We start from the raw sequence: 25,782 nt of genomic DNA, 5'->3' as shown, positions 1-25,782 counted from the left end.
TGTTCTGCATGTTTCAGATGTTCCCGGTTCCAAAAAGCCCAGATCCAACAGATGGGTTCAGTACCGGGCCTCAACACAGCCATTATTGCAGCTGTGTTGTAGGAGGTACATCTAAAATGTACAGGGCCTTGCCTGAACGTATGTATGGTGGACTTTTGTACCTTGTCATTGCCATGCCTTCTATATCTGGACCATCTGCTATTCTTAGCTCAGTGCTGGCTTCACAGAGAGTCACAGTTTAACAGGAGGATCCCCACCTGATTCTAATGCCTCCAGTGCTTTAGTGCTTTAGTCCAGAATTCTCTGTCATCATGTTGACTCCTCCCACTCTTGACCAGCCCATTCCTTCACTGACTATGTCCAAAACGATCACTGATTATGTCTTGCTGTCTTAACAGGAAAGGGCTGGGGGTGAGTCAGTGGAGGCTGCTGAAGGAAGTTGGAGGTGCTACAATAAGCTGCTAATTAGTTGAGGATTAATACTTGTGAATGTCACCTACAGAGAGAATTTATGCATGCTGTGAAGTTTAATGGCACCAAAACCGGGTGGAATATTTGAAACTTTATAAAAGATGTTTGTGCAGATTTAAAAATGATTTAGATAATCCATCTTATGCATCTCAAAACATATCACTGTATGCGTTTTCTGGTTGGCTGATGGCTCCAACCCTCCATACCATCTGGTCTTGTTAACATTTCAGTCATTTGGAGTCATTTCAGAGCACCTGCCTCTTTTTATTGAAAATATTGTTGAATATTTGTTCTTGTTTCGTAAGAGGTAACATGTACAGTATGTAAGATTAAATACTGCATGTTTTACATGGACTTGTGTAGACACATAACACAGCCTCTTGTCTCATGCCATCGAACACTCTTAAAACACAGATGACTGCTTTTATTACCTAAAACTTTTCATGACACTCAATCATTGTTTGAATGCCTGTTAAAAGCAGGGGTGCACCGATGAGGCGGGTCAAACAGTCATCCTAAAATTAAGACAATTGGGGGCAATTTTATGGCTGGTCCCTTTATCAGTGCACCCCTAGTTGAAAGTCTAATTTGGAAAAGATTATATTAGTGGAAAAATGTTATCAAAATGGTCCATCTTATTTATTATTTTAAAAATGTTGAAAACTTCTTAAGCAATCCATAACAAATTCACAATTTGTCCCAACTGTAAGTATTTGGAAGATGAATTAATTTATCTGTATTTTTAGATGTTTAATAAGTTACATGTTTCAAAATACTGACAATGCGACAAGATTCAGCCAGACAGCATTTTTTCAGAATAATAGATTGTTTATATTATGGCTCTCCCTTGAATTTGAATTTACAGAAGAATTAAGAATCATTTTTTCTTATTGATTGTTAAATAGAATGTGACCAAATGTTCAGTAAGCTCTGATTTCTGTTGTCTTTTCCTGGCTCAGAAAAGGACAGAGAAAAACAGACCCAAAACTTGCCAAATATATATTAAAATAGGTTTCTTTTTCACTTTTATTTCAATAAATCACCCCTGATTATGTGTTATTTCAGAGAGCAATCCATCTTAATAGATGACATTGCTCAGAGATAAATCATAGCGGAAGTGCGATGCTGGAGGTGGCAGCTATTCGAAGCAGCTCTGCTGCATTTGTTCTCAAACGGTTTTCCCCCCGGGTTGATTTTTCAAGTTTTCTTCTGGGTTTGGAAACTATTAAGTCAGAGGAATTTTTAGTTACTTTTTTATGACTGGAAATTTTTGTATCTTGTTATAAGAATAATTTTTTGTTTCTACATCTCAGAAGTTAAAACAAATCCCTGAACTTTGACCAGCTCAAGATAGAGATGAGAAATATTTTATTTTTAAAAACAAGTGTGGGAAAGGATTTGAGGTTTTATGAAAATACCCCATTCCAAATTTTGATGTGGAACATGTTAACCAAGAAAGAAATTGATAAAAAGCTCACCGTTTGATAGAATTGTAGCTGTGATTTTTTTTTAAGCGGTTCTTCCTCTGACTTCATTCATGGAAAACGTGCTGTACATGATGGCCTACTTTCTGTTGCCTGTGACCTTCTGGATAATTCAACAGCTTCAACAGGCAGACAGCAAGAAATACAAGGGATGGGGGATATAAAGATAGAATGGACAATGCTGCAGAAATTCATTCTACCCAGCAACCAGAGTCCCTCCGAGAAAGCCAATCCTGGCTCTTTAAGCAGCTTTGACTGGTTGCTGGTATTACTGGTCAGTTCAAGTCTCAGGAAGGAATATACATCCCAGTTTAGTGACACTAAGATCGCTTGAAGATTCTTTTTTCTGACTGTTTGTGCATTTGACAAAAAATGGAAAAGTCCGCCTTATTGCTCTGTTCTAGGGTTTTTATAAAAGTGTAAAAACATTTTGTGGTTCTTAATATTAAAAAGCTACAATGTTTCTTGTCCGAAGGACAAGAAACAAGCTGCTATAGTTAGCAGCTTGAGTTCACTGTGTGAAGAACATCAGATATGATGACCCCTGGATAGAAAGGTCAGTGCTAAAATTTTAATTATTTACAGACTGAATTCTTTTTTTGCCTTATATCCTAGTCATGCCAGGTTATCAAATTGCTGAACTGTCCAGCACATTTCTCCAGTTCCCTTCGCATAAACCATTTAGAATCATGCAAGTCATCAGCTGTTTCAATGCAGATTTGATTTTAAGAGCCTTGAAAAGTCTCACATTTATTCTCTATTACCTCTCACATTATTACGCTGAGATGCATAGGCAACAGCATGGAGTAAATTACTGAAGTAAGTTCACAGAAATAGAGCTTTGATGAATGCTGATGTTTGAATAATAATGTAGTTCAAGTTCATCTGGCTTTATCAGAAGCTTCAGCAGACCAGTTGGTTGTTCACGTGACAACCCACTCTGATGTAATCACTCAGGGTTTTAATGCCAAGAGTGAAGAGTTTCGTTTGCTAGATATTTTACTAATATCTTGATAAGCAAGGATGCATCTTATAAATAACAAGACCCAAGTCTGGCTTTTAGTTTTAGTCTTGAAGACTGCTCATTGGGCTGGATAACAATATGTTAAATACTTTGCTATCAGAGTTGGTAAATACATTTTGAATTTTACCTTTCAGTTCAAAAGCAAAACTTCAAAAAGGAGAATAGATCTACTGGACAATAAATATCCAACACAGTTGGATATTTATATCCAACACAGTTGGATAAATATCCAACACAGTTGGATATTTATGACTCTTGTAATATATAATTTGAAACAAAATATGAGCATTTTCAGTCTTTGGGTTTTTTTTAGCGTCTCGGCTGCTTTAGAATTAGACATCCATAGTGACCTTAATAAAAAAATATATATAGACTCATGTTTGAAATGGAATGTACTAGACTGATTAAAAACTTTGAATACATACTGCAGTTTGTGATTCAAACATACCAGTAAGATCTGGAGTTGCCCTTGTGAAGGATATATCATGTATTGACTAGGCACAGAATTCATTACACCTCTGATTTTTACTGGCCAATGCTTTACTATACTGAAGTGTAAAAATTTTATTATTCAAAAATTGTTCCATTTTCCATCACATTTTTCTGATTGTTTAAAGAGAATCCAACTGAGTGACCCAGAGAACAGCAAGAGTTAACAGTGAGGGAAATAGGGCAGAGCCTGTCCTGACATCTGGCTCCCCAGTTAATCAGGGCTGTAATCCAGCACAGGCCCATAACAAACACTCCGGCTTATGTGGACACGGCCGACAAAATCGCAACTGAAATGAGGTTTGTAGGAAAATCTGCAACAATATTCCAGCATTTGCCAAATATATACAAGCAGACAGGCAGTTGTCCTCCTCTGGAAAAACGTATTTAAATCATAAAAATATACATGTAAGTTGTTTCCATAGAAAACTTAACTGTCTTCCACATGTGTCAGTGTTAAATCTTATAATTATTTACCTTTATTTCAAATTGTAGCAGATTCACTCACTAGGCATACAAACAGCTCATAAGTAATACACTTTGTGGAATGCATTGACTCTTTTTTCTATGGCTGCAGCAGAGAAATGATTTGTTGTGATGGTCAAACACAATGAAAATAAATTAAGGTTATCACTTACAATCAAATTCAGGCATGACTGCCAGCCAGCTGAGGCGGCTGGATTTGTTTTCTGGCTCTACCACTCAGATTAAAGGCTTCTTGGAGCAAGAAAGCATCCGTTTGTTCCAGCCTCAGCACCATTCGGGATCAAAAACTGAAAAGTATGAATAATGACTACCCAAAACTACTCAAGAGAAAAAAATACATACATATGTCAGAACTTGAATACTACTTTTGTTATCTGAAAAATCACTAAATACAACAACTAAACTGCGAAATTTGCAACTGTGAGGCAACTGAGTTTCAGACCTTTATGAAGGTCTAAAAACTGATGGATAAGATTGGTTTCTGATGTGAGCTTCGATTTACCAGTACATCCTTAATATGCAACTATTTTAGAATGGCTTCACTCGACATTTAGAGGTAAATAAGAAAAATCAAACTGGCTAGCTTGACAATACATGTTCAGTGTAATAATGATGGACCAGCATATTAACTATAGTGGACGTTACAATTCTGCAGACTCTGAACAGACTCCACCCAGTGTAGCCAGAACCACTAACAGCAGGAGCGCTAACATCTAAGCTAAAGGCTGACCTTAGCAGAACCTTTGTATATAGTTACATTTATACAGTTTTCTTTTTTGCATAGTTTTTTATGTTTTTATTTGAAGCCTCATAACAAAATTTTGCTGAAATGCAGATTGTGAAAGAGTGGTTGAACAATAAAGTCTAAGGGTTTAGATGAGACGATAACAGTTCATTTCATCTTGCTTTGCTGTTTTCTAGACATTAGATCAGAGTTAGCTGGACTTATCAAGTGAGGGAAGGCCAATAATGAATGAGAGATGATTAAAGCATGCAGGCTGGGCACCGACTCCGTTTGGAACCGATGCTGAATGAACTGAAATGCTACCCTCTGATCAACAGATTTCTTACCCTCTTCTGGCGGCTCTCAGCAGCAGCCAGCTGGGCTGACATGCGCTCCTGCATTTTCCTGCAGTGGGCCATGACAGCCTCCAGGACGGAGATGGGGCTGGATCCCAACGGCCGCCGTTCTTTGTCACCCCCAGGGACTCTGCAGTCAAAGTCTCTCTGAAGCGCTAGGAAGGGGTCAGTCAGGGTATAGTGGCCGTATCGGTCTTGGAGGAACACCTCCTTCCTCTGTGCCTGAGAAAAACAAAAAGCAAAATGATTGTTTTATACTCTCATGTTGTGTGCAAGAAAGTCACGTTGATTCTGTTCCGACCCTAATTATAGAATTACACTTCACACCTTTTTAACTATGAAAACAAGAGAAATTGACTGAAAACCACAATCACTAAGTTTGCAACAAAATCCACTTTTTTCACTTCTGATATCGGCACTGATATCTGTGGTCGAGTAACGGCCAATATCAATCAGATACAGTAAAACAGCCATGAATTGAATTAAAACATGTCTGTTTTAAAACATACATAAATGTACTGCATTACAAGTACATTTAATAAGTCCTGTTGTAAAAACAACAATTTTAATTTGTTCAGTCAGCGCAATTAGTTGTAAAACAGTCAATGAAAAATTAAATAATAAGGAAACTGAAAGTGACAAAAACAAAAGATTAGCTATGTTGGTCAAACATGAAAAAATAAACAAACCTTTCAAATGGTTCAGAAAATGCAGTTAGAAATTTTAAATATATTGTAAAATGAATAATAAAACATGACGTTGCCTTGATCTCAAAGCATAGAAATAGACTGAATAGAACTGGATCAGGCACCTTTTCACCGATATCAGAACCAATGCAGACATTAATATCGGATTGGTGCATCTCTCCCAGCGACTGACTGGTTTGGAAACTTCAAAATTAAAGATTGACCAGTAAAAATGTCCAACTTTGTTCTGACATCATTCATGGACTGGACGTAGAACTCTATCCACCAGTCAGTTCATATACAAGTTTTACTGCAGATATTTAAGGTTACACCCCAAATTGTTTTTGCACATACATTAAAATATTCCACATTGCATGGAGTTAGGTAATATGTCAGATATTTAATATAGTGTATTTTTCCACATGCAATGACTAAAATAACCATATTGTTACCACTGAGTATAATTTTCATCCCCCAAAAAAGAAACTCAGCACTAAGAGCACTGAGTTTCTCTTAGTGCTCCTGAACTCATGACTCACATCTTGCCCCAGCACTGTGGAAAATCTGAGTAACGTGGTAAGAACCGTAAGGAGGACCAAAAAAAAGGCTACAAAGGTTGCAGCGTTAAATATTGAATTATTTGACAATTCTTGGTTGAAGTGTTGGGTCAGAACCAACTATTTTAATTTCCAGAGTTTTTCATGGGGGAAGATAAAGAGTTTTTAAGGGTACAGAGTAATACTGCACACAATGGAGTGAAAACACGAGTAAAACCCAGTCAAGGTGAAAGTTGTTAAAGCTTCCAGCATCCACAACGACCTTTTAAAGAAAACCATTTATTTAAAAATGTTCCGTTTTACGTCAGTTTTTCTATTTGGTAAATGTCAAAATAATGCGAAATAGAAAAGAATATTTAAAGGTAATTTTTATTACTTTCTTCAAAATCAAAACATTAAATACACTTAAGATTTCTATACTATTTAATCAATTTGGGACATTTTATATAGTGTATTTAAACTTCTGTTTTGAACTGTAGGCTGTTCATCTGTTTTTTGTGTAAAAGACAGAAAACAAAAAAACTATTACTGTTATTGCAAAGGTCGTTGCTGTACACATTTCGAGACCAATATTTAATTGGTATATCTCTAATAAAATCCTCATGATGTGTTTCAGAATGTTGTTCAGAATCCAAAATAAACAATAAAGGCAGAGTGACAGTACAAATTATTCGGCATACTTCTATTTAACCATTTCAGGTCCTAATTCATCAAAACAAGCCCAGACTTCCCATCAGCCATGTCTGAGTCAATTTGGTCCCAAACGCGGTGCTGTGGTGTCAGAACCACCCAGGACGTCTGGGAGGGAGCCTGTTTGCCCTCCTGACCCCCACAGCAATCTGCACCACACAGAACACATCCGCTCTCAGGTTACAGAAACACAGAGAGGCCGGCTGGGGGAAAACAAGCAGGGTTCTGAGCTAACCAGCTACATTTAACAAAGATCTGGTGAAATTACGAAGTTCGATTAGTCACAGTTTCTGTGCACATGTGTTCATGAAAGTTACGGTTCAAAATGTTTGACAAAAACTGTTTATTAGATGCAAAACCATAAACATGACAGTGGTTTGGTTGTTATTGCAGTTTTTCTATGTCCATTATTAAGGTGAGGCTAAATATTAAACTGATGTAAGTTGGGCTGTAACAACATATTCAGTCCTCAGCTCAAACCTTTCAACAGTGTACTGTTGATTATTGTTGTATTAACCCATAAATAACTGAACAGCAAAAAATGCCTAATAGGAGCTTTTTTTTTTTAAGAATTTGAATTGGGTAAAGGTAAACTATTCTACTGGAAAAGTTCTAGGTAGAACATATGTACAACCATTTTTTTTGTCTTAAATGTAAATACATTTTGTACAGATCTGGCTTATATACTGCAGTGAGAGTTTTGTTTCTTTCACCTAATGGCCTGTTTTGGAGAGTCTGTCTGCTTTAGTTATCAGTTAAACTGTAATTAAATTAGTTGATGATTATTTAAATAATTGATTCATCAAGACTATTCATTTCAGCCATAAAAATAGGAACCACATTCTATTTCACATTATTTATAACTTCTAATTTCAGCTTCAGTTGGTCTCAACTATACCTTTTTAAAAATATTGGACTAATAACTCCATCTATTCCCTGTCATTTGATGGTCAAATAAAATGTGAACATAAGAGAAACCCTGTGTGGCTGGAGAGGAGCAGCTGCACAGAGACCAAACCCATTACCTTAAATGGTCTCAAGGGGTTTAATGACTCCGTCCAAGCTGGGTGAAGAAAATACCTCCATCAACAAAATGACTGTTCAAATTCCTTTTATTTTGTAGTATAATGCAGAAGAATGAAACTTTTCACCCTGAAGTTTGTATTCTTGAACTTGCAGGCTCTGACAGGTGAGGAAAGAAAGATTTTCCAAGTGGATGAATATGAGATGGGATGTTAATGAGAGAAAGAGAAAGAGCCAGGTAGAGATGCCTGGCCAAACAAGGAGATCTCGGTTGAAGAGTTGAATACCCATAAACGAGCACATGAACACAGAGTGAAGTGTGAAGATTAATGGTGAAAGCTAATACAGTTGTTGACACTAAGGGCCCGTCTGGCCAGGCAATGTAAACACAACCACAGAGGATTTGTTAGGAGGCTGGGAGCATGGAGGACAGGGAGGAAAAACAAAGAGACTTCTTGGAATCTTTGAGGAAGAGATGTAAGATCTAAACTAAAATTTGTTGTAATTCAAACAGTATATGTCAAAGGGTCACCTTTAAGTCTCAGAAGTATCTGAAATAGACAGAAATATCAACTTCGGTGAAGAATTTACGTCTAAGTTTTATCAACCGTTTTCCGAGGAATTTCATGCTAATAAATAAGGACGAGGAAAGTACTTGTACACATTTTGTCAACTACAAACTTTAAGGTATTCTACTAAAACCAATACAAACTAAAACCACAACATTTTGCTCCACTAGAGCAATCAATGTGTGCTAAAGGATTTGATTAGACAGCCTGAAAGAAACAATTTGAAGGACAGGGGTCGACTACGTTGGTCAAACATGTCAAAATAAACTGCAACAAACCTTTCAAATGGTTCAGAAATTGTAATTAGGAATTATATATTCAATGTGAAATAAACAATAAAGCATGACATCGCTTTGAGGACAAAGCATAGAAGTAGTCTGAATAGATGTACCTTTATGGATCGGGCACAATGACACTGAAAAATTCTGATACCTGAACTACAATTTTTTCAATATCAGGACCGATACAGACAGATCGCTGCCTCTCTAATGACCGGAGGTGCAGAAGAAAAGTTTTCCAGTTCTTTATTTAAACAGAAAAATGTCAAGGATGTAACATTTTGTAAAATAGATTCTAGTCCTCCATGTTCCTAGCCTCCTAACAAATCAAGCTAAATTAGCTGAAATATCAGTGAAACACTAAATTCTTATAGTAGTATGTTTTTCATTCTTAAAAGAAATATTTACCTATCAGGTCAGAGGGGGTGCTGGGATGATTGGATGCTTATAACTTTAGAGTATTTACAAGTGCAGCAGCGGAGTCTGAGTGAAACGTCATTATTATTAGCATCAACCTTTACAAACATGGTGAACCTGGTCGGTGAGAAGGTTCACCGGTCCTAGACGGATGGGAGACACTATCAGGAAATGGACTGGCCAATGAGGGAAGCGCCTTAGCAACACATGATGAGAGAAAGAAATGGAAAATGCAGCAGTGCAGAAAAAACCCAAACAACTTGGGGCAAACACAAGGGAAAAAAGGAGGAAGGTCAAATCAGGGGAGCTGTTACTTTGCCAATAAGTTGATCAATATTAGATAGCAGGAACCTCAATGAACTTAAAGAATAATGGACCAGAATTCCTTCACAGTCAGTCCTTCAGTTTCCAGCTGTGAAAGGTTTTCTTTTAGATTAGAAATCATGGATTTCATGGTTAAGAGAAATATTGTGCTGTTTTATTGTGGTTTGACTCTGTGCCACAGGGTCTCGTTAGTCCCTTTCAATACAGACACAACATTTTGCTCCACTAGAGCAATCAATGTGTGCTAAAGGATTTGATTAGACAGCCTGAAAGAAACAACTTGAAGGACAGCAGAGGCTTTGGACAGCTGAGCCATGGGGAAGGAATGGCATAAATTAAGTTAGGACAAAAGGAAGGAACAGATGCGGAGAGGGAGAAAGGGGTAAAACTATGTTTTGACACATAGAAAGAGGAGAAGATGGGCAGAGCCAAAAATAGATAGAAAAGGAGTAAACCAAATGGTGTTCACACAGAGACACAAGCTCCCACGGTTATGCAACATGTTAATGGTTCATATTAGAAGCATCAAGAAGTTTTCTAGAAAATGTGCAGTCATTCTCATCTCAGAATTAAAAATGAATCGTGTTACATAATACAAAATGGTTCCATATCCCTAAGTCTGTTGCAATAGGGTACTAATCAATTAAATGAATAATAAACAATTTATTATGGGATCAATAATTATCTTTTGAAGGTCAATTTTAATTACAGAGACTTCATAGTTTCATTTTAATCATGTTCATGTCAATCAGTTGTGTATGGTTTTGATTTCTTTTTTTTTGATTTGTTGATTTTGGCTGTTGAGTTTTATTTTAAATATCTAAATGGGCAGTATTGGGTAAAATTGACTGTTTTGCTGTTTACACCATATTATAATGTTATTCCTACTCAAAAGCACATCTGGAGTCTCCACTTCTCAGTGCAACGCTGGTAATAAATGTTATTAAAGGGTTAACAAGAGAGCCATGTTGTGATCACTTCCTGAAAGTGGAGTCTCAAAATCAGTAGTTTTTAAAGAGACAGAGCCCCCAATTTTAAGGGGTTAAATTACAATGGGAAAATTATTTTACGTCATATTTGCTATATTCAGCATTTTTTTAACAACTTAAGTTTACGTATTTACTTTACTATGATATAAAATGACACAGGAAAATACACAATACTGTCCCTTTAAAATGTCTTAAAGATTGGAGTGTTCTGTATGAAATTAAAGTTTAGTGGTCTTTGAGAGGGCGAACTTCTTTATTATGCCTTTACCTTTATGTTAGTGGAAAAGTGTATCAAAACAAAAATGATCATTTATGGCAGTACAATGAATCATCCTGCAAAATTTGTTATCATGAAAAGATCACTGTATCACATGAACACCGCTCATCTACGTATCTAGTCCAGTTGGAGAGCAATATTGATGAGATATTTATGTCTGCAGACTATTTATACAGTGCTCTGAAGTCTGAATCTGCTTTCTCTGTACATCCAGAGATGTTTCAGAGTGGGAGGAGGGGGCGGTAGGTCATGAAGGCTCGCCGCCCCCAGGCGCCAGGCTGACAGCAGTGAGAAACCAGGCCAAAGTTATATAAGCATCCCAGCAGAGGAGAGCACAGGCTGACAATGATTGGCTCCGGGGTTTTCATCACTCTAGCTGAAGTGAGATTGAGCTTCAGAGGTCAGCTGAATATTTGGCTCATGAAGATTTGAACAATCAGATTTAGCAGAATCAGAGATTCCTTTATGTTCATCCTGCATTACGAGGCAGACCCATGATGGATCCCTAAACCGTGACTTCTTCCACAGAGAGGCAGCTTTTCCACAAATGTTTTATGAGCTCATTTGACAAACCTCTATGAAAGTTTGATTAGGCTTCACATGCTCTCTCACAGACATCTACACACACATAAATATGCCAACAATTTGAAGCAATAAAAACACTGGTTCATATTGTATTAATGGAACTTGTCTATTACTTGTTACCATCAACCCTGATTGAATAAAATCAAACAATTAAGATTCCATCTACAGATATCATTGTTGTAGTCAAACACTGCCTGGCACATGTCAGCAACCAGCTTCTCCATATGATATGCCTGAACAGCTTTGATAGAAAAATAAAATTTGGAAAATCTTAATATTGATTAATTCAGTGTTACATTTTCTGTTACTTTAAGGGTGTTTTCACATCTGATAGTTCGGTGGACTCAGTTTGATACAAAAATTACAACATTTGTTCCATTTTCAGCTGCTGCAGTTGTCTTACATGCTGCAATGTGTCAAACGTACCAAAGTCTTTGAGCAACCTGTTCCCCTTGCCTGTGGTGGCGCTGCACCAAGAACCAGTGAAGGAAATAACACAAAACCCTCTGCAGAACATACTGAGCACAACTTTCTTCCTCATAAATTGTAGGAAGGAAGTCCATAAAAATGGAGTGGTGTCAGATTTTAGGGTTTGGAAGATTTTTCTTTGGCAAAAGACCACAAGCCATTTGGACTCACAATTATTTTACCCAGAATGCCCTGCACTATACTCATTAAAGTGGACTGAAAATGGCTGGTGTGAATACACCCTTATTTTCTTGCATGTTAAGAAAATACTCTTTGTTGTTTGTAATTTTCTTTGTCATTGTCTCTTTAGAAAAAGGCCTTAAAATAGAATTGTTAAAAAATTCCAATATCTGATATGATACAGGAATAACAGAGAGTTGGCCATTCTAAGGTAAAAACTACAAACAGCTTCTAGTCCCTGGGGGACACGGCGACTGCAGGCAGGCAATGCCAGCCCATGCCACCGGGCCTCCATTCGGAGACACACTTGACATTGTCCAAGTGTGCCAATTTTTTTCGTGTTACAAATGTAATAGCTACAAACTACTTACAAGGGTTCTGGACAAATGGTGTAAATGGGGATGTTTTCTCAGTTCTGCCCTCGATGTGTTGAGCCGCTCTCCAAGCCTTGACTGTGTTCACGGTGTTTGGATTGTGACAACATTTATTTATGGTTTTCATATTTTTAGGAAAAAGTAAGGCTTTTAAGAGGGCAATCACATAACGAGGCTTCTACATCCAGCCACATTGTGGATGAATTTGGGTATTAAGTCACAGTCTGAGTCGATCAAAAGGCGCACAAACTGACAGAATATCAGCGTTTTGAACAAAGAACAAGGAAAACAACCTGAGTTTTGTTGCAAATAGAATGTTCAGATCTTGAGGTAGTTTTAATGTCAGTTCAGGATAGAACTCTGTCCTGACAGACTGCCACTGGAGAACTGATAGAGGAATCTAAGGACATTTGGATGGTTTTGATGGAACATCTTAGGGGCAAACTTTAATACTCATCATGACATTTGTTTCTTATTTATTGATGATTTTGCATGTTTTTCTTGCACTTTATAGTAATGTTTTATATAAAATAGTGTTTGGTAGTATCAAATATAAAAGGAATTGTGGGTAGCTAACGTGGGTTAAATGATAAATTCGCAAGCTGATAAATTGGCTACAATTTTTTCTAATTTTGAGAAATCAGTGATCAGCCGATACTTAATTTACTTATTTCTTATTTACCACAGCAAACGTCAAAAAAAAAAAAAGAAAAAGAAAAAAAAATCAACCACTGTCCTCTTTTGTTCTCTGATGAGAGATGTTTAACTGATAGACCCACCCAACAGGTCATGCCTGCACATTTTTGCTGCTAACAGTAGTCATCCCACTAATGCCATCTCAGGGACTTTCTGCTTTATTTAGCAACATTTCAGACAAAAAAATTTAGCACTGACCAAAATCTGAATTGGCATTTCAGGCTTTGTAAAGATTGTGATCCGTGAGCGGCCAGAAAACTGCAATCGCTGTACCTCTGACAACTATTCAAATCACACAGCCCAATGAGCACTAAAATTCCTTTTATGGCTTTCGTAAAGAACAGATTAGCACGAAGCAGGATTAGAGGTTCACCAACATAACTTAAGTTTCATCTCAGGATTTTCAGCATCATCAACCTGGGTCACTTTACCTGTCACCATTGTAATTTATACCAGACGCCCAGCTTTCTTTAAAGCAGGTTGGGTTTCCATATTAGAAATCAAGAACTAGAAAGCACTACCTCTCAACCAATCAGAGACCCGAGTTATCCGAGATACACCGTTACATGTCAAGTCAGCAGAAAATCTCAGAGCTCATTCAGCAGAGAAGATACATGAACATCTAAGAGAGAGAATACTTTGTAGGCCATGTAGCTGGATCAATAAGACAGTGCTGCCAATTACATTTGGAAGCAGGATTTCACAAAATTAGAGTTGACAACATGCTCCTCATATTAAGGTGGGCGCCTGAAAAAGAAGCAAAAACAATGGTTTAATTTTTTTATCTTCTGGAGTTAAGAAAAAAGAAAATATTTATACATGCATGTAAACAAACAGGTTTGCTTATTTAAGGTTGAAACAAAGTTCTTGTATGTTGAGATTATTGAAGCCTGATAAAGTGCCTGACTGGCTCTATGCAGCAAAAGATGAGCCAACTTGTTGCTGCATGGTGATTACCAGAGGGCTGAAAGTAGTAGGGTGTTTAGAAATATTTCTTAGTGTTAATATATAGGACTTCTTTTGTCCACCTTTTCACCAAATGTGGACCAAAATGTTCACGTTTGTTTTACCAAAATCAGAGCATTTCAGTTCCCATTATCTGCAGTTTCACACACATGACTCCACTGCCAGGCCTTGGCTGCGGCTGGGTCCAGGCCTGGCGAGGTGAGAGCCAGGCCCAGTGTGAAACAGAGGGTCACTTTCACACTGGCTCGCCCAAGCAGCAGGTATGCTTTCTAAACTGTCTCTTTTGCACAGAAATTAGCTGGCACTTTTGAAAAAACTCTTCTATCCGTCAGAGGAATCTGCAGTTTTCCACTCAAAAAAAGGAAAAACACAAAACAAGCACAAGGGCTAATTTCACTGATTAGCTACTCCTCACAGTGGGAAAAAAATTCTTTGTGGTATGATATGGAAGCAAACCATCAGCCCTTAAAGATAAAAGGATAGAAAATACTGTCTTGTAGTTGTAATTCTCATGAATTTTCATAATGCATCAAAGATCATTTTTGTTTTCATAAAAGATACATTTTAACTAAACTCTTCAGAACAGAATTGTGTTCTCCACTAGACTGTTAAGAATCATATTATAATTTGATGCCTTCTGCTCAGAATGACCCTGCACTGCTGAAATGAAAGGTGTGGTCCACGGAAAAATTGCCAGATTTTAATATACATTGTCTTCAGAAAATTCCTCAGAAAAAAGTCTTCATTTACAGATAAATAACAAAAACTTCTCAAAGAACTGTAGCACATATGATATTTCACTGTGTGACACTTTAACAACGCCACAAAAACAGACCAGAAAGAGCTGAAGAGACATGAAGCGTGGAATGTAAGGTTATGACATCATTTTTAATTGATTTTTTTTCTCCCACAGAAACTGAAGAGGGACGTTCCAACATTTTACTACTTTTTGCACGGCAACTAAAACACTTTTGGATATTTACTACATACGATCTCATGATATCAAAAGACAACGCATTCTCCACTAACTGAGGTCTGCCTCAAGAAGCATTGCTGTTAACATTTGATATATGAGACATATCTAAATGAGTTATTTTGCTCCAATCTTAAAGGTGATTGCTTTAAGTTTGACATCCTGTATCTATGTTTGAGACTCTTGTCAAGAAGAATGAACAGAATAATGTTGCAAAGGCTCCCTTAGTTTGATTGGCAAATGCTTGTTGGCTACCTAGCCACATTTGGTAGCATGTTTGGTAATCAGCAAAGACATACATGAGCTTTGTAACCATCGAAATGTGAGATTCCTATGACTTGCTAACCATTACCCACTAATGATGTTAATTATTAAAAATTAGCAACTGTTAGCCAACATAGCACGAAGCAGGAAGCAGGTGCATTTTCTCCTGGAGTGAAGCTCAGAAGCAGACAGCAGGGATGCAGGGAAGGTGTGCTGGGTCCTGTCAGACCATCAGTTTCCATAATCACACACACACACACACACACACACACACACACACACACACACACACACACACACACACACACACACACACACACACACACACACGCCAAAAACTCAACCCCACTGGACCATGCACACTTAAGACCACGGAAGGGTTATAAGGTCAGTCATCTGAAGTTAAAGAAGTGCTTATTTACAATAAAAACAACTATATTGCAGCATGCTGAGGCAGTTTTTCACATGGCATCGGATGATGGCTGTTCTCAGTGAAAAATCAAAGTCACTTTGAGTAGTGACATTTGTCATAATCTTCTCTATGTTGTTCTCCTGTGGAAATGGAAAATCCCAATATTTTACTAATTTTTCCTCGTGAGACATGCTGATAATAATGTTATATGATTAAACTTTCCCAGATTTGCTAATACCTGAAGATGGGAAGACCCAAACCAACAGGAGTTCATTATCCACACAGAGCACTTCTTTTTCTGGTGATTTAACCATAAATTTACGTTGGCTAAGAACAGAGCTGCCAGTGTTACACAGGAAATCAGTGTTAAGACAAAGCAGTAGCTGTGCTGAAGCACAACTCAACCCCCTACCCCTCAAATGCAGCTTCCTCTCCCACATCAGTCCCAACCTGCAGCTCCCTCCCAGAAAGTGGGACACTCACTAAGCACAGAACAGCTCAAAGATCGAATCAAGAGAAGAGAGGGCTCAGTGTTTGTAAAAGTCATTGCTGTGGAGAGGAATGGCGGGTTTTAGAGGCACCAAAGCACGCAAGAAGTGCTTTGGTAGCTGCTGAATGTGAGTAAAATGTAATTGTCTTTGCAACAAATGCATTACCACAAAGCCAACAGGGAGACAGTCAGTTGTGCACGATCGATTAATGGCTGAACCGCAAAAGCAGGTTGAGACCCAGCATTGAATCTAATTCTTTATCTTAATCTGTGCACTTTGAGAATGACATTACCCTAGCAACAAGGATGGTTGCTCTCCTTTAGCTTCCAGGCCATAACAAAAGGGCAGATCTTGAACAGGAAGCACATATAGGGGACTGGCAGTGCACAGAAAGCTGTGCTTTAACAGGACGAGGTCCAGAGCTGTTCTATTGGAAGGGTGACCTTAAAGCACTTCTGTGGTGATCTGGTGCTATGTAGAAAAAGCACATGAATCCTCTACAGGGCCAGCGCAGCACTCCCGTCACATCTAAAAGAGAAAATACAATACTGGCGGTTTGCTGGTATATGAACCCTGTGAAAGCACCAACAACAGTTTGGTTCAAATTTCCCTTTCAAGCATCTTCATGATGATGACAATCACTCCCCTTTGTCATACCTACGTTCTGATACCAATTTCAGTTAGTTACAAATAGAAACCAGCTACTCTTTTGTCGTTTAATTACTCATTAAAGATAATAAACTCAATGTAATGCTTGAAAACTCTGTAATGTTAAGGCAGAATAAGTTAATTCAGCTCATGGACACTGCAGCCTGAAGATGGCTCCAAAAGCAGAGAAGTGGCCCACAAAGCAGCGCACTCTGTGTAAATACAACCAAAACAAATGCATGTGTCTAGCTCTAGAAATTCCCAGTAGTCTTTTGTAATCGATAAATCAGATATCCAACAACCGCTAAAATCTGACGCTACTCTGTTCAAACAATGATGAAATGTATCGTCTTAAGAGGTTTTTATATTGTTTCCTTACAGGGGAACTAGTTAATCAATGGGTTTTGTTCATTTGACACAGTGCAGTGTCATTTTGGTCCCCAATCAAACAAATTCTTCAGAATCATCAAGTCTCATCAAATCATCAAACTCCAGTCCTGAAGGGCCGCCGTCCTGCAGTTTTTAGATGTGCCACAGGTACATAACATGGGAATGAAATGGCTTAATTACCTCCTCCTTGTGTAGATCAGTTCTCCAGAGCCTTAATGACCCAATTGATCTATTCAGGTGTTGTGCAGCAGAGACACATCTAAAAGTTGCAGGACTGAAGTTTGACACCCCTGGTTTTGAACATCATCCAGTTGAAAGACTGATATTTTCAGCTGCTCTTTGACTGTGGCGTAATGTTGAAAAGATGGGAGAACACTACAGCCTCTCTGTTACTGTGAAAGTCTTTCCCGAAGGAAAAAAGACTTACAAACTCAAATAGCTAGCAATGCACACAAAAACTCTCTGCACCAATTGCAGCCACTTGGCTCTCTGAGGCTGCAGCTGATATAGTCTCAGACATGAGAACAATCATCACCAGTCAATAGCTGGGACCTTATCAGGACATCCATACTGTAAATATTCTCCCATATTTCATCCAAAGCGTAGAGCAGTTCTCATTGATGAAACTTGCATCATTTTGTTCAAAGGGAAGCGTCGTCCTCCCCTTCACGACACAAGTCCTGGGTCAAACTATTTCACACAGAGCTCGATGTGGGCAGTTACATGATTACTCAAGTTTGTGGCAGCTTTATCTGTGGAAATGAGCGCAGACAGCAGTGTTAATAATTCGCTTCAAGTAGTCTGCTTCCGCTATCTGGGTTTTGAGGAATGTTTGTCAGACATGGTGAGAAATTGCCTACATTTGTACGATTCTTTTCAATATACTTACAGATTCTCAAACAGCAAAAAAAGCTTCTTGGAAACTGCAAAGTCGTTGTCAACAGAAGAGGCTGTCTGCAGAAAAGGGCGGCGCTCTCTCTGTGACCATTTTGTTTACCTATAATCTCAGGACGTGGCATATACTGACACATGAGAGGTGTCCTGAGTGGTCTGTGGTGTGAGTGAAAGGTGTGTACAAAACCACGTCTCCATGACGTCTGTTCGGCTTTGGATGAAGAATGGGAGGAAATGGAAGTAAGTCATGGAACAGATAGGTCCTTATTTTCCTTTCTTGCCTCAGTAAAATAAAATTTTACTGTGCCTGTAACTACTACTACTGGTTCTCTAAACCTCATGGAGTCCTGCCACAAACAGGTTAGAAAAGGAATTTTACCTTATTTTCAATTTAACTTTGGAGAGGATCTGACAAAAACAGTAATCTCAGTACTATTAAGAACAACAAGCTGAAAAGTGCTTTGCTGGTAATTACTAAGATTCACAAACTAGGAGATCTAAAAGGCTGGTCAGGAGAACTCTTTGAAATGATCTGGAAAGGTAGTAATGACTGCATTTAATTACACGCCCACATTAGGAGGCATTCATTCACTTTCAGCCTATTAAGGGTTGATTTGGATAGGAAAAAAGTGCTTTCTGTACATTTTACCTCAACACAAAACACAATACAATTTTCATACTCTTTATGACAGTAGGCTAATTGCATGTTTTTACATTTCCTGTTTTATTTATTTATTTCATTTTTTGCTATGTTCTTGTTGAGTTTTTGTTCCTGCAGCTACAGCTGGAAAACTCCCACGCTAGGTCCCTGCTGCCTCTGGCTCCGTCAGCAGCTGCATCAGCAGTAAAAAAAAAAAAGAAAAGCAGGTTAACCAGCTCGACAAAATAATGTATGCTGATTTATATGCAGAGATGAGGAGAAGGAGGAGATAAAGCTGACAAGACAGAGGAACAAGACCCTCATATTTCTCAGTGATTCATCTGTGGGTCTCTCTCTCTGTCACTCACTTTTTGGTAACCTGAAGTTGGCCTCTCACAGCTGCTGCTCTCATTCTCCTCCAACGAAACACCCACACTCATTTCAGTGCTGCACAGGACACACAGAACCATGCACGCACACACAGACACACAACAGGGAAGCACAGAGAGCGTGTATAAGCCTGTGAGGGTGCAAGTGAGGGTGTAAATCAAAGAAAGATAGTGACAAAGCATAAGAGAGAGAATGAATATTTACTGTAGCAACAGGAGTCATGTATGTGAGATATATTCCTATGCCTGCGTTTTCTGTAGCTCAGATTACTCCATAACTGCCCCTGTTGTGAATACAGCAACAGCTGAGTGGGGCTAAACAAAATGACAGTTAACTGAAATAGCACTTGCTGCTCTGGAGTAATTTGAGAATATTTAGCATGAGATTTATCAACCAGCAGCAGCTTTACCTTAGACCAAAGTTCAACCAAAGGCTTTCTCTTTCTCTCTGCATGAGTTTCATCATGAACCACTTGTTTTTATTTGCTTAAACAACATGAGTAAATGTGCTTGGGAAGATTGTTGTGCCATATGCATATATTTAATAAAATAAAATGACAATTTTGGGGGAGAGGGTGGGCCTTGAGATCACCATTATTCAAAACCCAGACAACAAACCCCAAGTGTTTCAGACTTGATGGTTGTTTACCGTAATTTTCGGACTATAAGCCGCTACTTTTTTCATAGGTTTTGAACCATGCGGCTAATAAAAAGGAGTGGCTATTCTGTGGATTTTTTTCCACCGCTAGGGGCGCTCTAACCGGAACTAGAATCAAAACTAAGATAAAGTAAATGCAAAGAAGAATACGCTACGTCCTCTTTAGCAGATATAACTGGTAGAAGCAGATAGAAGGACGACAAATTTCCAATCCTATTATCTTCATCTTCTTCACCCCTTCATCATGGAACCCACACGAAGAAATTCGTATGATGCCAGTTTTAAGTTGAAGGCCATCGATGTCACTATACAGGAAGGAAACCGCGCTGCTGCTCGGAAGCTAAGCGTCAATGAGTCTATGGTGAGACGCTGGAGGAAGCAGCGGGAAGAGCTTATGCAATGCCCGAAGTCGAGGAAAGCTTTCAGGGGACAAAAAAGCAGGTGTCCAGAGCTTGAAAATGTCCTGGAGGACTGGGTGAACATGCAGAGAGCAGGTGGCCGTGCTGTATCCACTGTACAGATCCGACTTAAAGCCAAAACCATCGCCCGCGAAATGGAAATTGAAGATTTCAAAGCGATGGAGACAGATGTGACGAAGCGCTGCTGAGCTTGTTCAACTCTGACACTGAAGAGGAGGACTTCGTGGGTTTCACCGAAGATGATGAAGATGATTAAGGTGACGTGATTTCACACACAGGACAAATGAAGATAAATAAATACTGGTTATTTTCTCTTGGTTCTGTCTCGGTTTAATCAAAGTTGCTGTCGCGTTAAAAGACAGGTCAGGAAAGGATCTATTTAGGTACATACATGTTCATTTACAATTCAAAATCGTTTTGTATCTGTAGTAAATATCTAATCTAAAAACATAAATATCTGTGGCTCGCAAAACCTTTTTTAATGAAGTGGATGCGGCTTGTATGTCGTTGTTTAATTTTTTTTTTTAATACAGCGGATGCGGCTTATATGCAGGTGCGCTTTATAGTCCAGAAAATACGGTATACACTCCTGATCAAAATCTTAAGACCAGTCAAAAAATTGCAAGAATTTGCATTTTGCACTATTGAATCTTAAGAAGATTCTAAGTAGAACTTCACAATGTTAAAAGAAAATATTAGTGCAAGAGACAAAAACATTTGAGCGGGGAATTTTCTGAAAACTGCATTTACACTCAAACATGATTTTTTCAGCTGATCAAAAGTTTAAGACCATAGTCTTTAAAAGCCAAAAGCTGTGCAAAATCTGGATTCCATGTCATGTTCTGTGAAGTCTTTACACTGTCAAGACCTCCAGATGGCAAAAGCAAAAAAGTTCACTGACTTTGAACGTGGCAGGATTGTTGAGCTGCATAAGCAAGGCCTCTCACAACGTGCCATTGCTGCTGAGGTTGGACGCAGTAAGACAGTCATTTTGCATTTTTTAAATGATCCTGAGGGTTATGGAACAAAAAAGTCAAGCGGTAGACCCAAAAAAATTTCACCAGCTCTGAACCGCAGGATCCGATTGGCTGTCCGTCAAGACAAGGGACGATCCTCTACCCAAATTAAAGCCATTACTGGTGCCGACTGCAGCCCGATAACCATCAGACGGCATCTGCAAGGGAAGGGCTTCAGAAACAAAAAACGTCTTCAAAGGCCACGTCTTGTTCAACGCCACAGAATTGCCCGTTTGGACTTTGCAAGGGTGCACCAAACATGGGACATTGAAAGGTGGAAGAAAGTTGTCTTCTCTGATGAGAAAAAGTTTTGGCTTGATGATCCTGATGGCTTCCAACGTTACTGGCATGACAGGGAGATCCCACCTGAGATGTTTTCTACACGGCACAGTGGTGGGGGTGCCATCATGATTTGGGGTGTGTTTTCCTTCAATGGAACAATGGAGCTTCAGGTTGTGCAGAGGCGTCAAACAGCAGCTGGCTATGTGGAGATGTTGCAGCAGGCATCCCTCATGACTGAGGGCCCTCGTCTCTGTGGTAATGATTGGGTTTTTCAACAAGACAATGCTGCAGTTCACAATGCCCGCCTGACAAAGCAGTTCTTCCAAGAGAATAACATCACTCTTTTGGACCATCCTGCATGTTCCCCGGATCTAAACCCAATTGAGAACATTTGGGGATGGATGGCAAGGGAAGTTTACGAAAATGGACATCAGTTCCAGACAGTGGATGCCCTTCGTGAAGCCATTTTCAACACTTGGAGCAATGTTCCCACTAGCCTCTTGGAAACACTGGCATCAAGCATACCTAAACGATTGTTTGACGTCATCAACAAGAATGGTGGAGCTACTCATTACTGAGTCCTTTTTTTGGCACTTTGATTTCTGTTTTGGGGGGTTTTGGAGGTTTTTTGAGCTATGGTCTTAAACTTTGATCAGCTGAAAAAATCATGTTTGAGTATAAATGCAGTTTTCAATTAATTCCCCGCTCAAATGTTTTTGTCTCTTATGCTGATTTCTTCTTTTAACATTGTGAAGCTCTACTTAGAACCTTCTTAAGATCCAATAATGCTAAATGCAAATTCTTGCAATTTTTTGACTGGTCTTAAGATTTTGATCAGGAGTGTATTATGAAGATGCATGTTGCTGCTTGCTTTATTCTCTTTCTCCAGGTATAGAAGCAGACTTCTTGGGGTCTTATCTTTTTTATCCATTATATATGAATATATATATATAAAAAAAAATTTTTTTTTAATTCCTTCTCACCCACTGCGGGTGGTTCTTATCCTCTGAGCTCGGGTCCTCTACCAGAGAGGCCTGGGAGCTTGAGGGTCCTGCAGTATCTTGGCTGTGCCAAGGACTGCTGCACATTTCTGGACTGAGATGTCTGATGTTGTTCCTGGGATCTGTTGTAGCCATTGATCCAGTTTGGGGGTTACTGCCCCGAGGGCCCCGATGACCACAGGTACCACTGTGGTCTTCACCTTCCAGGCCCTCTCCAGTTTCTCCCTGAGGCCCTGGTATTTCTCCAGTTTCTCATTTTGTCTGATGTTGCAGTCACTTGGTATTGCTACATCTACCACAACGGTTTTCCTCTGTTGTTTATCCACTACGACAATGTCTGGTTGGTTCGCCCTTACCGTTCTGTCTGTCTGGATCTGGAAGTCCCACAGGATCTTAGCTCTGGCGTTCTCCACCACCTCTGGGGGTGTTTCCCACTTTGATCTCGGGGTTTCCAGTCCATATTCTGCACAGATGTTTCTGTACACTATGCCTGCCACTTGGTTATGTCGCTCCATGTACGCTTTCCCTGCCAGTATCTTGCACCCTGCTGTTATGTGCTGGACTGTCTCAGGGGCCTCCTTGCACAACCTACACCTTGGGTCTTGTCTCGGGTGAATGATCTGGGCCTCTATTGCTCTGGTGTTTAGGGCCTGTTCCTGGGCGGCCAGGATGAGGGCCTCTGTGCTGTCCTTGAGTCCAGCTTTTTCCAGCCATTGGTAGGATTTACTGATATCAGCCACTTGGGTTATTTGCTGGTGGTACATCCCATGTAGGGGCTTGTCCTCCCATGATGGTATCTCTGGCACCTCAACCTCCGTTCCCTGTTGTCTGAGACATTCACTGAGCACATTGTCTGTTGAGGCTTTGTCCCTGATGTATCTATGGATCTTAGTTGTTTCGTCCTGGACAATGGTTCTCACACTCACTAGTCCTCTGCCTCCTTCCTTGCGACTCATGTACAGTCTCAGGGTGCTGGATTTGGGGTGGAACCCTCCATGCATTGTTAGTAGTTTTCTAGTCTTAATATCTGTGGCTTTTATCTCCTCCTTTGGCCATCTGATTATTCCAGCAGGGTATCTGATTACTGGCAAGGCATAGCTGTTTATCGCACGGATTTTGGTCTTGCCATTGAGCTGGCTTCTCAGGACTTGCCTTATTCGTTGGAGGTATTTAGCTGTGGCTCTTTTCCTTGTGACCTCATCGAGGTTGCCATTTGCTTGTGGTATACCTAGGTACTTGTAACTGTCCTCTATGTCTGCTATTGTTCCTTGTGGGAGTGAGACTCCTTCTGTGTGGATCACCTTCCCCCTCTTTGTGATCAGCCGACCACACTTCTCTAGTCCGAATGACATCCCAATGTCAGTGCTGTAGATCCTGCTGGTGTGGATCAGTGAGTCGATGTCTCGCTCACTCTTGCCGTACAGCTTGATGTCATCCATGTAGAGAAAGTTACTGATGTTGGCCCCGTTCTTGAGTCGGTAGCCGTATCCAGTCTTGTTGATAATTTGGCTGAGGGGGTTCGGGCCTATGCAGAAGAGTAGCGGGGACAGAGTATCTCCTTGGTATATGCCACATTTGATGGACACTTGTGCAAGTGGTTTGCATTTGGCTTCAAGGGTGGTTTTCCACAGCCTCATCAAGTTTGCAATGAAGGCTCTCAGAGTCCTGTTGATGTTATACATCTCTAGGCATTCAATGATCCAAGTATGGGGCATTGAGTCATAGGCTTTCTTGTAATCAATCCAAGCCATGCACAGGTTGGTGTGTCGGGTTTTGCAGTCTCTGGCAACTGTGTGGTTTACGAGGAGTTGGTGTTTGGCTCCTCTGCTATTTACACTGATACCCTTCTGTGCCGTGCTCATGTGTTTATCCATGTGTTTGCTCATCTTGGCTGCTATGATGCCTGACATGAGCTTCCAGGTTGTGGAGAGGCAGGTTATTGGTCGGTAGTTGGGTGGGACTGGACCCTTTGATGGATCCTTCTGGATTAGGATTGTTCGCCCTTCAGTTAACTATTCAGGGTGAGTCCCACTTTGTAGCAGCTGGTTCATTTGGGCTGCCAGTCGCTCATGGAGAGCAATGAGTTTCTTTAGCCAGTAGCCATGGATCATGTCAGGCCCTGGTGCTGTCCAGTTTTTCATACCTGAGACTCTTTCTTGAACATCTGTCACAGTGATGGTTACCGGGGCTTGCTGTGGTTGCTGTGGTCCTCTCGTAGAGAGATCAGCCACTGTGCATTGCTGTTGTGGGACGCCTCCCTTTCCCATATGCCTTTCCAGTATTGTTCCGTCTCCAGCCTTGGTGGGTCTGCTCTGTTGTTATTACCCTGCCATTGAGAGTACACCTTAGCTGGTTGAGTGGAGAAGAGCCGGTTAATCCTTCTGGATTCATTCTCCCTTGTGTATCTCTTAAGGCGGCTGGCCAAGGCTTGGAGCCTCTGTTTAGCAGTTTCGAGGGCCTCAGGTATGGGCATCTGGCTGTACTTTCTGGGTATTGGTCTTTTCATTGCACCCTCTGATAGTTGGCTCACTTCCCTCCTTGTTACCTTGATTTTAGCCTCTAACCGTCTTTTCCTCGCTGGGTATTGGGTCTTATATATATATATATATATATATATATATATATATATATATATATATATATATATATATATATATATATATAAGTAAAAAATCAGATCTACAAATATAGAGCACCTGCATGTTATTGTTTACATGAGGAAATTCCACGCATGTGGCCGAAGCTGGAGGGCAAAAATACTATTCATGTCATTCATAGCAGCGCTGCCGCCATAGAATAACTCTGTAAACTCAATCAAACTTGAATATGTATTTAATATTCATTTTATGCTGCGCTCCACAGCAAAGGGAAAAAACGTTAAAGATCAACTCAAAGCCACGTATTTCTCGCTCTCTGTATCAGCGCAGCTATGCTATTGCCATAGCAACTGACAAAAACTCCACAATAAAACCCAACTTGGATATTTGCCACACAAAGAGCAGAACATTCAGTCTGTTGCGGTGGCATGGTTTTAGGCTTAATGTTTAGTTTGTGATTATTAAGTGATTGCTGTGATAAGAGGAGAAAACTAAATATATCGCTGCACTTGACTTCACTGTATGGCTAGCTCACTAAATAAAAAATACATACTTTATTGTACAAACCACAGGGTGAAAGTATTTTTCCATTTCT

General features: G+C 39.6%; 1 protein-coding gene across 5 annotated transcripts in view; it reads right to left on the bottom strand.

Annotated features, from left to right (window-relative positions):
• The window catches only part of cttnbp2 (cortactin binding protein 2), an 86,670-nt gene that overhangs the window by 35,717 nt on the left and 25,171 nt on the right, over nucleotides 1–25,782 (bottom strand). For all 5 annotated transcript variants that reach the window (XM_055022720.1, XM_055022721.1, XM_055022722.1 and 2 more), the window contains exon 3: nucleotides 5,026–5,256. In XM_055022720.1, coding sequence (XP_054878695.1) covers nucleotides 5,026–5,256 — 231 coding nt within the window. The remainder of the gene's footprint in view (nucleotides 1–5,025; nucleotides 5,257–25,782) is intronic.

This window comes from Poeciliopsis prolifica, unplaced genomic scaffold, assembly GCF_027474105.1.
Source record: "Poeciliopsis prolifica strain line A6 unplaced genomic scaffold, Auburn_PproV2 SCAFFOLD089, whole genome shotgun sequence".
Lineage (NCBI taxonomy): Eukaryota > Metazoa > Chordata > Actinopteri > Cyprinodontiformes > Poeciliidae > Poeciliopsis > Poeciliopsis prolifica.
This window is presented reverse-complemented; position numbering and strand designations above follow the sequence as displayed.